The following is a 13,494-nucleotide window of genomic DNA, read 5'->3' on the forward strand; positions in this document are numbered from 1 at the left end:
TTAATGTAACCACATGCCCCATTAACGCAGCGGGGCCCACGGTTTGTAAACCGTGTTTAAAGTGTGGTCCTTACCTCACTGACGCACAGCCCATGAAGCTGGGCCGGCTGACCCCTGCGGGTCTGCTGAGCTGCGGGACACCGGGAGACTCACGGGCTGCCGGGGGCGGTGCTGGGCCCTGACCTCTCAGGGAAGAACAGGCCATTTCTTGCAGTCAGGTTGAAGATTTAATTGATGTTTTTCTTCTCTCTCTCTCTTGTTTTTAACCTTTCTCACTAGTCAGTTCTTTCTGCGATATAGGTTCTCCTGGTCTACTGTCATGTACTGATGTTTTTATTGCTAACAAGGGATTGTCTGTTAATTCTCTAGGTGCTTTTTAATTAAACCAATTTGGTTTCTTCCATGTTTTTACTCCTTTTTTCCTTTTGCTTTGCACATTAGTTTTCTCAAACCATGTGCGTACGTGTTTGTGTGCATAAGAAAGCTCTTCCTTGACAGACTTTGTTTTGTCCTAAATATATATTTTATATGAAATATATATCATATATATAAATGGTTTTATATATTTATATTTACGTTATATTTATATAAATATCAATATAAATATGTTGCTGCTACTGTGCTCAATTGTATCCAACTCTGTGCGACCCCATGGGCGTAGCCCACCAGGCTCCTCTGTCCATGGAATTCTCCAGACAGGAATCCTGGAGTGGGTCGCCATTTCCTACTCTAGGGGATCTTCCCTATCCAGGGATTGAGCCCACGTCTCTTGCATCTGCTGCACTGGCCGGCAGATTCTTTACCGCTGTAAATATAAATATATTTATAAATACATACAAATATTTTTAAGGATGTAAATGGATCTATGAATAGAGATCTTTCTTCGCTTATTGTTTTGAATTCCTTAACATTTAATGGTGCACCTCCCTCTGTTATGATAACAAAAAAACCCATATTCTTAAGATGAGATGCATATAATTCTAAAAACTCTGATCCTCAAACTTATTACACAACTCTAATCAAATTACATCCTTTTCTCTCCGTGAGGGGCATTAAATGTAATTTTTCCTGGCTGAATAAACTTGAGCGTTCTCTGCTCTGCATATTTCCATGTTAAAAGTTTTCAAGTCAACCTTTTTACTATTCTGAGCTGTTACATGAGACCAAGGAGGATGCTTGCAAATCAGACACGGGGCCAGTCTCCCCCGGCTCCCGCCAAGCTCTGCCTGTGGTTCCCTCTCCGGTGGAAAAGCCCTAGAGGGGTCCAAGGGATCCTCAGCCTCCCCGTGGGTGTGTCCTGAAGACGCTTTTTAGGCTTATTTCTTTCCTCTCTGAGAATTCTGCGTGTAAGATATTGAAATTAGCGTCTGGTCTGTGGAAACCTATCCCCGTTCCTAGCCGCGCTCACTGTAAAATGCGGAACTGATCAAGGTAGGGGCTGTGATGGCCCAGGAGCAGGCCTGCAGTGAACAGATGCTGTGAACACGTGCTGACCAAGCTTGGAGGTAAACCTTAGCCTGATGACCATCGTGCAGAGACCCGGGCAAACGGAGGCTTCTGGTCAGGGGTCAGACTGGCCTGCAGAGCAGAGACAAGTAACAAGGAGTGAGGGGTGGTGAAATGAAGGAGGTCTTAGAAAGTGGGAACACTCTCCAGAGGGCCCTTCTGAGCCCGTGCGAAGGCGTGGGGCAGACTGCCGCCTGGTCCCCACGGGCCGGGCCGTTTCCGCGGCCCCGCCGCTGCCGCGATGGACCGTGCTGCTGCTTTCATCTTGGGAAATCGGATACAGAAAGACTGTCCGGCCGGCCTCACCTCTGTGCTTCTGTTCAAAAAGAATTGTCCTTGACCCCCTCCACCATTTACGAGTGCCTTTACCTTCTCCGCTGTTCTGGTCCTGTCTGCCCTCCTAGGCCCCACAGCAGTCTCTGGGGGAGGGCGCAGGCTTTATTTTGCCGGTGAGGAAGCCAGGACTTTCTCCGGGGCCCTTATTTGCCCAAGGCCACACAGGAAGCTCCTGGCCTTAGGACTGTGTTCTTACTAAAGCTCCTCGGGCCTCTGGTACCTGGATGGCTTACCTTATGGACTGCCTCTCCCACCCCAGTCCTGCGGCGTTTTTCCCTTTTTCTTTTGATAAATGATGGTTTAGTATAATCCACAAGATACTAAGGGTCAGGAGAAAGTGCATTCTTGGCTCATTGTTATTTCCCTTCATTTCTTTGTCATATTTCTATTCCCTGTAAGATTAAACGGCTCCACCCTGAAAACCACCTTGATGAAAACAAAAGCTCCCATGTGGTTCCCAGAACCGAGATAATCTCCCTGCAGAAATATCTGGGTTGCACACGGGCCCTGGCCCTCCAGCCAGCTTTCCGGGGCCTTGTCTTCAAGGGGGTCAGAAAGGCAATTGCACACTGCACAGCTTGTTTTCCAAGGACAGGACGGAAGGGCCAGGTCTGGTCTTTTGGTGACCTGCCTGCTTTACCCGGGAAGTGTCATTACTCAGAAGTGAACTCTTCTGGGCTTGAAAATGTGTGCGTGAGAGGGAAAGGCCACGTAAGGACACTGAATTTTCCAAAGTTGAAATCATTCATGTCTTTAAACATCACTGAATTTTCCAAAGTTGAAATCATTCATGTCTTTAAACATCCGACTGATTAAACTGGGGACTTTGGTGTTTAGCCCAGGCAGGTTGGCCTGACTGGGACTGTGTTTGCGGGGGTCAGGCCTGCAACTGTGATGGGGATGATCGGAGGCTTGAGCCCCTAACCTTGGCTTTGAGCAACTCCCTGTGCTCAGCGCACTGGTGCTGTTGAGCTCAAAGAACTTGAATGGGTTCTGTGAATATGTTGGTAAGTAAACTATTTGGTCGACTGATGACTGAACTACACATTTTTAAAAGTTCTTTAAAGATTTTGGGAATAACTTATTTTTAGTTCTCCTTCTAAGGGATTTTCTTGGGCTTTTTTTTCTCCTGCCTGATAGCTAAACGATTTTCTTGTTTGCTTTCTACATCTTTCTGTAGTACAATAGTTGTGGAAATTAGAGGGTCCGTTGGCTGGAACCGTGGGGCGAGTGTGGGTTTATATAATTTGACTTCTTTTCTCTCCAAATCAGTAAACATTTACACATGACCTTATCAAACAGCTTGGGTACCTTTGGTCACTTGAAAGGGGAGCAGCCAGTTCCAGCGGGGAACAGAGACATGGCTTCCGTGTGCTGTGTAAGATGCTGGCTCAGAACGCAAGCCTCCGACTGAGAGTGGGCCTCAGACTAAGTCCTTCGCTTTCCGTGGAACCAGTTCGAGAAGATTTGCATTTTTATAAAGTTTTTGACTTCTGAAGATTGAGGTCTGGATCCAGAATTGAGGAATCCAAAGAAACAAACACTGGATTCTGACTAAAGACTGACCACTGCTGCCTGAGGTCTTTTTGTCTCCTGGGGACGGTCATTACAGAATTCCATCTGAAGCTTAAACGTCATTCTTTTGTAAGCAGGAAGAAAACAAGTGGATTACTTTTCTGCTTTTGTAAAGTGGCACCAATGTAATATGGTTTGAAAACTTAGGTCTCGGATTTTCAGAGCGGAAACGGAGTTTTGAGGGTGTTTCTGCCCTCTGTTTTTCTCTCAACCCTTGATAGCTGACAAATTTGAAACTCGCTTTTTTAAAGAGAATACATGTTTTTCAAAGTTGATACTGAAAAATAATAAGGTTACTGAGGGTTTTGGTAGGTAGGATATGAAAATGACAATATTGTTGTAGCAACCTCACCTGGAAATAACATTTTCATTTTGTCAAACTTAATGTGAGTACACGGAAGCACACCACGCGGTGTTTAAAGGTCAGGAGTGCTGTAGCTAAGGTTGGCAGACAGTTAACAAAGAAGTAAGAGGCTTTAAAAAAAGTAAGGTACTCCGATGAGGGCTGTACACCTACTTGTGCTGTGCTTAGTCGCTCAGTCGTGTGCGACTCTGCAACCCCGTGGACTGTAGCCCACCAGGCTCCTCTATCCATGGGATTCTCCAGGCAAGAATACAGGAGTGGGTTGCCATGCCCTCCTCCAGGGGATCTTCCTAACCCAGGGATCGAACCCAGGTTTCCCTCAGTGCAAGCGGATTCATTACTGTCTGAGCCCCCAGGGAAGCCCACATCTACTTACCGCACAATAGTTGCTGTCTCTGTATTAATAACTTTTTTATTTTGACTTTCTTTGCAGAGTATCGGGAAAGGGTCATTGTGGTGCATAGACCCAGAGTATAGACAAAATCTAATTCAGGCTTTGAAAAAGACACCTTACCACCCACACTCGAATGTGTTCAATACACCTCCCGCCTCTCCTCAGGCATATCAAAGGTAAGCCGTTCAGACTTTTCTGTTTTTCAAGATCCTTTGTTTGTTTTGTGTTTTGGTCTACTGAAGTTGTATTATTTTGGCAGAGACAGGCACTGAAACTAATAGGCTCTGTGACTTTAAGAATAACTAGAAAATGAGAAAGAAGTTAAGTATTCTTGGAGGCATTACCCATTGCTGTCTTTTCTGCAAACCTTACCGCGTCTGCTGCTTGGGAGAAACGCGTCTGCTGGAAGGCCCCGTGGCGGGTGGAATAACGTCTCCCTGGGTAGAGACGTTTGCGCAGGAAGGTTGACCGCCTCAGCGTCTGAGCACAGGGTGGTTTGTAGGGGTGGGCGTCCAGGAGTGAGCTGGGCGAGCGGCCTCTGCCTCCCCGTCCGCTGAGGGAGAGTGTCTGCAGGTGTTGGAGGGAAGGGTGCCCTGCGTTGTTGCCGTTCCCCGTCTCCATGTGGACGGTGCTCCGGGGCGATGGCTTTGTTTTGGTTCCGTGGTGTTTGCCTCTTCTGGGAAAACAGCAAAGGGCCGTAGAGACTTGGATTGCTCCTCGCGTGCCCCTTTGTTTTCAGGCACTGAGGTTACGGTGCCTTTGAGAGAGAATAGGAGGGGAGGTTATGCCACCTGTCACTTAAAAAACTGGTTAATGTTAGCGTCTGTACAAGCAGGCGTGTAGCACGGAGCCAGCTTTAAAGTGGGTTTTCTCCTGTAGTGCTTGGGCTAGGCGTCTGGCCCTCAGTACTGCCGAAAAGGGTTCTGCTTTTTTCTTTAACGTGTAGAGATGTTTCCCTTGTCACCACCCAGTCAGGAGACGTGAGCCTCGGGCTCCACGTTGGTACCAGCGAGGAACGGCGTGAATTCATAGATGCCGTGGGTTCACAGCCAGCGTCATTACAGACTCTTTCCCTGGACTGAGGGAGCACAGAGGGGGCCCGTGAAACAGCCTTGATGAAGTTCTCGTGCATCCCGGTTGAGAAGCATTCCATCACAGGCCCTGGACAATCAGTCTTCAGCAAGAGACGGAGAGGAACAGCTGGGCCCTCTGAGAAGACGGCTGTACGGCTGCCTTTGCTAGGCGATTAGCGTGATGGTAGCCATGGCAACTGCAGCGTCTCCATAGCAACGCGTAGCTGAGACAGGTGCAGTTGCATCACAAGGCTGTTTGTTGCCTGGCAAAAGGACAGGCCGTTAGTACTTAGATATACGCTGTTGCCTTAGAAACAAATAACCCTACATAGCAACTACAGTTGGTTTGAAAGATTTGGGGGGGAAGAAAAAAGGTTGTAGCAGCTTTTGTCTATGTTCATAAAAATCAGTGGAAGCATACTTTATTGGAAATGACAACTTGAGGTCATGTAGCTGTAGGAGATGAAATGGGATTTTCCAAACCAGCCCAGCCAACACTGTAGAAATGTCGAGAAGGGCAGAGCCATATGCTTGGTTTTTTTCCTTGTGGCCATAGGCACTCCTGAAATGGGAGGAAACTGGGATTGGAGTGGAGACTGGCCTGATATACCAAGGTCGTGGGGGAGGGGATGGCCCTCATGATTGGAATAAGTCCCAGATTCTCATTCCTTTTGTCATTCTGCTCCCCTCACCCTCCAAACCCCCACAGCAAGCCCTTCGCTTTGCTCCCAGTTTGCTCCTCGGAAGTATTTCATATCCTTGTGCTTCTAAGAAGTTAAGAACATAAGTGTTATTCTCTGGGTCATATCGTGGGTTCATTTAGACCAGTATTTTGTTGCCAAATGTGACCCCAGGGGAAGCACAGTAATTATTGAATAATTTGAAGGATTATGGTAGAGCTCTAGGGGTTATAAGAGGAATGCACACTCGGGAGAGAGGCTTTACATGCTGGCCTAAGCTTAATGACTTCATTTGATTTTTTAACATAGGCGTAAAAACGCAGACCAACTGGAACTTGTGTGAAGAAGATAATTTCCAAACAAAAACGTGCCAGATCCCAGTCTGTCACATCCAGTTCTCTTCTCCCAGATGACTGAGGGGTAAAAGTTTCCATCTTTACCCATGCCAGGGCTTAGATTTCAGCTTCATGAAGGTTCCTGGCTGTGGGGTGAGAAGACACACCAGGTTCTAGCCTGCTTCTTCCCTGTCTTAACTCTGTAAAACAAGTCACTTTCTCTTTCCTGGGGACTGCAGTCCCTTCATCTGAAAGCTCAGAGCTGGCTTCGCTGTCCTGTAGTGTGGAAAGTTGTACTAAGGGTCCAAAGTGCTGGATGGTTGGACGATATCTGTACAGCTGACGGAGATGTGTTCGGTTCCATTTTAAAGCCTTCAGGCCACTTGCGGACGTGACTTAGGGAAGAGGGACAAAGTGAGTCATTAAACAGGGGCCACGCGCGATGGCCTGACACGGTCTGGCTGGGCCTCTGTGACGCAGGGGCCTGTCCACCCCGCAGGACTGCCGTGCGGGGCACTTGGCAGCACCTGAATCTCACGGAGCGTCTGAAATGGTGATTGCACCTGATGGGTGGTTACTGCTAGGACTCGGAGGTGCACTGGGCAAGGAGCGCTCTGAAGCAAGCAGCCGGTGGCTGGAGACTCTGCAGGGAAGAGGAGCCTCTGAAAACAGCGCCCCCAAACCTCAGCCTCGTCCAGATAGAGTGCCGAATGTTGCCGCGCCGAGCCTCGTGCCCGTTTTCCAGGGCCCGCTCTCGGATGCTTGTGAGAAGCATCGCCCTGACCTCTGTCTTCGTCGTCAGGGTGTCACGCCTGCCCTTCCTGTGTGCTGTGTCCCTGTCTCCCGTTTGTAAGGACGTCGGTTATCCTGGATTCGGGGCCACCCTTTTCAGTATGATGCAATCGTTACATCTCTGATGATTCTATTCCCAAATAGGGTCACATTTTGAGGTACTCGGAACCCCCATCATGAAACTCTTCTGTGGGGTGGGGGTTGAATACACAGTTCACCCCCTAACAGCTCTTAAGTAAGGCATCTCACTGATAAAAATATGGAAAAGCAGAAAGTTAAGGAAGTGTTCAGAAAACAAGGATGTCATAGGTCTACCTGAATTTGCCCCAGTAGCCAAAGCTGAGACAATTCGAACAACAAATAAATAGCATAGCATTGGGGTTTTAACTCCACATATAAAATCCGTGTCTGTGAACCCACATTGATATAAACGAATGCTCAAATAAATAAATGAGAGTAGAGACAAATTTCCCTTATGGAAGAATTGTAAATAATTTAGATATTTGTCCGTTCAAGACATTGGAGTTTGACTCCCTGCCTTTGGAGTGGCTGCAGTTGATGACTTTCTTCCAAAGAGCAGCACATGGAAATGGTGGTGAGAACGCCTGGCAGGTGCTACCTCGGCCAGGTGATCAAAGCTCACACTGTCTGTGATGTAAAGTGGACAACCTGTACCTTTCATGCAATGTCAAGAGATTGTCGCTTCACCTTTCTCGTCCCCCTCCTCAGAGCCTGTAACTCCAGTGTAATCTGAGAAAGGTACCAGACAGGGTTTTGTCCCCAAGGGGGAAGGGGTGGAGACATCCTTCAGAATACCCGATCAGCTGGCTTCACAGCTGTCAGCCATCGAAAACAAGGAAAGTCTGAGAAAAGCTGCTACAGGTCAGAGGAGGCCACGAAGACATGGGACACAGGTGGTAAAGAACCTGCCAATGCAGGAGACATAAGAGACGTGGGTTCAATCCCTGGGTCAGGAAGATCCCCTGGAGGAGGGCATGGCAACCTGCTCCAGTGTTCTTGCCTGGAGAATCCCATGAAAGAGGAACCTGGTGGGCTACAGTCCATAGAGTCACAAAGAGTTGGGCATTGCTAAGGATAGTTTCCTGGAACAGAAAAAAAGACATTAGGGTGAAACTAGTTAAATAGGAATAATGTGTGCAGTTCAGTTCAGTCACTCAGTTGTGTCCGACTCTTTGTGACCCATGGACTGCAGCACGCCAGGCCTCCCTGTCCATCACCAACTCCAGGAGTCCACTCAAACTCATGTCCATCGAGTCGGTGATGCCAGCCAACCTTCTCATCCTCTGTCCTTCCCTTCTCCTCCCACCTTCAATCTTTCCCAGCATCAGGGTCTTTTCCAATGAGTCAGCTCTTTGCATCAGGTGGCCAAAGTATTGGCATTTCCGCATCAGTCCTTCCGATGAATATTCAGAACTGATTTCCTTTAGGATGGACTGGTTGGATCTCCTTGCGGTAATAGTAACACACCAGTGTTGGTTCCTCAGCTGTAACAAATGTACCACGGTAACTTAAGGTGTTACCTTCGGGCAGACTGAGTGTGGGGTGCAAGAGAACTCTCTGTGCTGTCTCTGCAGCTTTTCTGTTAAAGAAAAAGCAGTCCCCAGTGCACAGACCGGTTGAGTGGGTCAGTTTTGTGTCCGTGTCCTTTTTGTCACGATGGAGAGTAGAGAGCCCAGCAGTTCACCTGACCCATCTGGAGTAACTGTGAGCATCGCGACAAGACATCTGGAGAGCTGACGGCAGGGGCTCGGCTTCTACCTCATCCTCCCCAACGTCTCCTGAGCTAAACGAGGGGCTGCTCTGTAGGTTCTTGGAACTTTATTTCCATGAATGGTCCTCATCTGTGCTTGGGAAGGGTCCCCGAGGCCAGGCTGCCCACGCAGATCAGCTTGCTTCCTTCCCCAGCGTTCGCCAGCGCGATGTTCAGACTCTAGACCTGGAAAGAGGAGGGGAGACGGTGCGTTTGGGCTTCTTGCTTCTCGATCCGTTCAGAAAGTCTCATCTATTTCCATGGTTTTGCTGCCTCTGCCCCTCCTTCGCTCAAGAAACAAGAATTTCTTGTTAAAGGATATGCATGTTTTAATCCTTTTGATATAAAGATCACCAAATTGCCTTCTGATTTTAAACTCTGTTCCAGTCTACACTCCCGCCAACTTTTTAGGACTTTGCCCCTTTGCTAATCTTTCTCCACGTCTGATGGTTAGAGAAACAGTTCCCCAGTGGGTGACCTCCATCTCATGATTTTGTTTCTTTAGAGTGCGGGGCCCTTGAACTTTACAATACTTGGTTCATGTCCTGTAAATAGCAGATGTTCCATAGCAGTGTTTATGACAACAGATTGTTTTTAGAAGTTATCTGTAGGACCTGATGTAGCATCTTCTCTGGGATAGGGGCCCATCCAAAATCAGGTTACAGGAAAAAAAAAAGTTTTAATCATCTCTCACCATAGGTGGGAACAGGTTTTACAGTGAATCAAACAGTATGGTTTGTAGAGTTTCCTGGATGATTTTTTTTTTCAGAGAAAGGAAATTTAGTAAAATACGCCAGATTGGAGAGCCGGAGCTACCATAGGTGCATGCTTCCTCGGTATGTCCAGGGAAACCCGAGCATCTTACGTGCCCGTGGTCCACGTGACGGGCCAGCCACGGCTGGGCTTTAGATATCGAAAGCTCCTGTTGAGGGGACTGCTGTTCCCCAATGCACCTTTCATTTTCTGTTTAAATATCTTCACTTTAAAAATAATGACAACATATTTTATGTTCTGTGTAAAGTGTTACAGCCTCTGTAACATGTACAGAGTTACAAAAACCCACAAGACGTTTGAAAGCTTCGCAGGTGGCTCAGTGGTACAGAATCCATGTGCAGTGCAGGAGATGTAGGAGTCGTGGGTTCCGTCCCCCAGTCAGGAAGATCCCCTGGCATGAAACGGCAACCCACTCCGTGTTCTTGCCAAGAAAATCCCATGGACAGAGGAGCCTGGCGGACTCGACTTAGCTGCTGAGCACGCACAAGACTTTTATTTGCTAATCTAGGTCTGAAGATTTTTTTTCTGGATGACTTTAAAGTTTACGGAATCAAAACATTCCAAGGAAGTTTCTACTGCTCTCACCTAATTTTTTTTTTAAATAAAGAAAATTCCGAACATTTAAGCTTATAATTTAACTCCTTAAGTTTCCTTTTGCTCCTTCAGAACAGTTAAATGAGCCGCAGAAGATATGTTAATGGCCTCTCCAAAGATTTTGGCCTTTTGGATATTGAGGGTCTTAATGAAAATGGCTGGTTTTAGTGCTGACTCAGCAAAAAGATGATAGATAGATAGATAGATAGATTTTTTTTTAATGTTTTAATCCTGCCTGCTCCCTGATTCGTGTGCTTTGAGCTTATTCTTTATAATCTTTAAAAAAAATGCCTACATAGCAGAGTAATACTGCTAAGGATATAGACGTTGTAGAGAGCGGTCAGTGTGTGTTTGAATCAAGGGCATCACCAGTGATTCCTCACCAGGTCAGGAAGCCTTGGCTGGAGGAGAGGCCCGGTGATGGCAGATGGGGGATGGCCTTGGGGGGAGGCGGGGAAGGGAAGGTGTTTAGGGAACTCATCCTTTTAGACAATTAGAAGATTAGAAAATCCTTAGAATGTTAAGCTTATTAACATGCCCATGTTAATTCCCTCACTAAAATGCTGAATTTGCACACAGCAAGGAATAGCTTATTCATTGCTTGGAGAACATCCAGTAATTTTTTAGCTTATAAGACATCTTTCATTCCAGTTATTCGAAGTGATGTGCATTTGATTGTTGGCAGAACTGCAAAGCCACAAAATAAAATCAGTGTTAACTGTATTGAAGGAGTTTAATTGTTAGATGGTTGTGTCATTGCAACTTTTAGTTCAGTCAAGCGTAAGGAGTGAATGTGAGAGTTTAGATTAGCAGCGTCATTATTACGCATTACACTCCTTATATTTACTTGTAAGCAGTGTTTTTGATGGAAACCATAAATAGCTTTTTTTAAAAGCTCCTCATAGCCAATACACTTATTTGTGTAAGTGTAATTAAAAATGGTGAGTAGGTATTTGGAAAGCATATGCATTGAACTGTAACTGTGTGCTTAATTTTTTAAAGAATATTAAATTAAAAAAATCAGTATGAAGCTTCATTGTGCTAAATATGTAGAAAGTGAAAGTGAATTGCTCACTCGTGTCCGACTCTGCGATGCCATAGACTGTAGCCTACCAGGCTCCTCTGTCCATGGGATTTTCCAGGCAAGAGTACTGGAGTGGATTGCCATTTCTGTGCTAAATTAATGTGGTAAAATGAACAGGGGGTTGAATGACAAGATTTTCTAATAATAGTACTTCGTTTTGTTAAAAAGTTGGAGGAGAGGGGTCATAGAAAAGGCTTAAAATTATAGGAATTCACTCTTACATATAAAAAACAAAGCCCATTACAGTGTGAACTTTAAAAATCCATTAGTTAGCTGTAATTTTATTTTTGTATCAAATCATATTATCTGTGGTTGACTTCCATTCTGTTTTCTGACTTGGTCTCAGAATATTTTTAATCTCAGCATTTTCCCTGCAGTGTGCTGTCCGTTGTATATTTCATCCTCATTCCATCCAACATGATTTTATTTAAATGGAAAATAGTCTGTTATCTTTGAGCTCTTACGCACTAGGTGTATCGCACGGATATTGTGCCCGGTCATCCGATTTCATTCTGTTTTCACACTCACTCTGAAAGTTGAATGTCTAAGCAGTCAGGCTGATCCTATCAGTGTTACTCAGGTGCAGAGTGAAACTCACGGCCCAGAGAGCCAAGCTGAGCCCTTTGCATCCTCTGAACTCTGGGGGTGCCCTCCGCCCATGGTCGGTCTTCCGCCAGCAGAACTGTTTGCTGCTCTTTAAATCTACTAGTGATACATTTCTGTTGATCTAACTCCACAGACGACAGATAATAAAGAGGCTGTGTCTCTAATGCCTGGTCAGAAAGTTGAAGTGTTGGCTGGCTCTCTAGGAGTCTGGGGTCTCGACCAGCTTGCTTCCTGTTTATTTGCATCTTCAAACAGCCGTGGAAGACCTGGCGGATTCCTGGTCCGGCATCTGAGGCTTTGTCAGGGGAGGGAGATGAGTGCACGAGGGGCTGACCTGCATTCTGCATGTTCGGCAACCCCCTCACCTTCGCAGAGGGGGAGACATCGATCTGCGTGTTGGAAATATGAAAGAGCTGTCAAAACCACGTGAAATCAATGATGTCCACTAGGAAACAACGGACTGCAAGCTCTTTGTTTTGCAGCAGTGTAAAACAGGCAAGTTGTTCATCAGAATAGAAAATTAAAACCAACCATTGCTCCGTCTAGGACTCCCCTTTCTCCAGCTTCTGGCTATACTAAATACTCCTGGATTCTATAGACTAAAAGGGAAGGGGGTAAGGAGTAGAGGTGTAATTAGATCAGACATTGGAACCCACTGTTCATAAAAGATTTGAGGACCGTAGAAGGTGGGGAGAATTCTTGTACTGTAAGTACATTATGCTGTGAATTATGTTGGTCAGAGTAGGTAGTTTTAGGTTATGTTAACTGAAGATGAGTGTTTTATTATGTCAGTAAAAGATGAGAACAAGTGGTGTGAAGATCAGTAACTCCCACTTTCACTGTGGACCAGTCTTCACTGGGACATTTCTGACCAGGTGGGTGGGGGACTCCAAGATACAGAGAAGAGTGGCGAGGCTGGCGAGGGAATCCACGTGTCGCCGTGATGGAGCCGGGAATGTGTGATCTGGAGAAGACACCATCCGAAGTTCAGCCTGCCAGCCGTCTTCAGCTTCCCCTGGGAGGGATTTGGTTCCAATGGGTTGAAGTTACAGGAAGAAAGGTTCAGGCTCCACTAAAGAAAGGTCTCCCCCACAGAACAGCATCTAACAATACCAGATGCATACCAGGAGCTGGGTGAGTGTGTGGGTGGGTGGGTGGGTGGGTGAGTGTTTGGGTAGTGCACAAACCAGCTGCCCTAGGGGTGCTAGTCACGTTGAGATGACCAGCTGCCAGCGTCCCTCGAAGAGAAGGAATTATTGCCGGGAGAGTCACACGGTCATCCCTCCCGGCCCTCGTCGTCTGTCTCTGGGCCTGCTGAGCCGCAAGCACGGCAGAGGGACGAAGTGTCTCGTGTTTATAGTTCTCTAAGCCCGCCGTGTAGGCTGGAAACAAAACGCAGGGAAGACAGGCGTGGCTTTGTTACTCAGAAACGAGAGGTCAGATTCTTCCTCTTGAAATTGTTAAGGCCAGATTTCAAGGCCATAATGGGACTAATTTAGTTACTCTGCACTCTGTGTCACCCAGCTCTTGGATTCCTGCCCTGTAATTACCTCTCTTGTTTTAGTGACACTTCTTTGCATTTCCTTCCGTGGGAAGAGAATTATCACTGC

General features: G+C 46.6%; 1 protein-coding gene and 1 long non-coding RNA gene across 2 annotated transcripts in view; one reads left to right on the plus strand and one right to left on the minus strand.

Moving 5' to 3' along the window:
• The window catches only part of FOXN3 (forkhead box N3), a 256,783-nt gene that overhangs the window by 58,590 nt on the left and 184,699 nt on the right, over positions 1–13,494 (plus strand). Inside the window, 1 exon segment of the mRNA XM_070378381.1 lies at positions 4,215–4,351. Coding sequence (XP_070234482.1) covers positions 4,215–4,351 — 137 coding nt within the window.
• LOC138989438 (uncharacterized) lies at positions 668–4,733 on the minus strand. Its single transcript, XR_011465743.1, has 3 exons — positions 4,548–4,733; positions 1,409–1,578; positions 668–805 (listed from the first exon to the last, which is right to left on the minus strand). It is a non-coding gene; the product is annotated as an uncharacterized lncRNA (long non-coding RNA).

This window comes from Bos mutus, chromosome 10 (genome assembly GCF_027580195.1).
Source record: "Bos mutus isolate GX-2022 chromosome 10, NWIPB_WYAK_1.1, whole genome shotgun sequence".
NCBI classification, from domain to species: Eukaryota; Metazoa; Chordata; class Mammalia; order Artiodactyla; family Bovidae; genus Bos; species Bos mutus.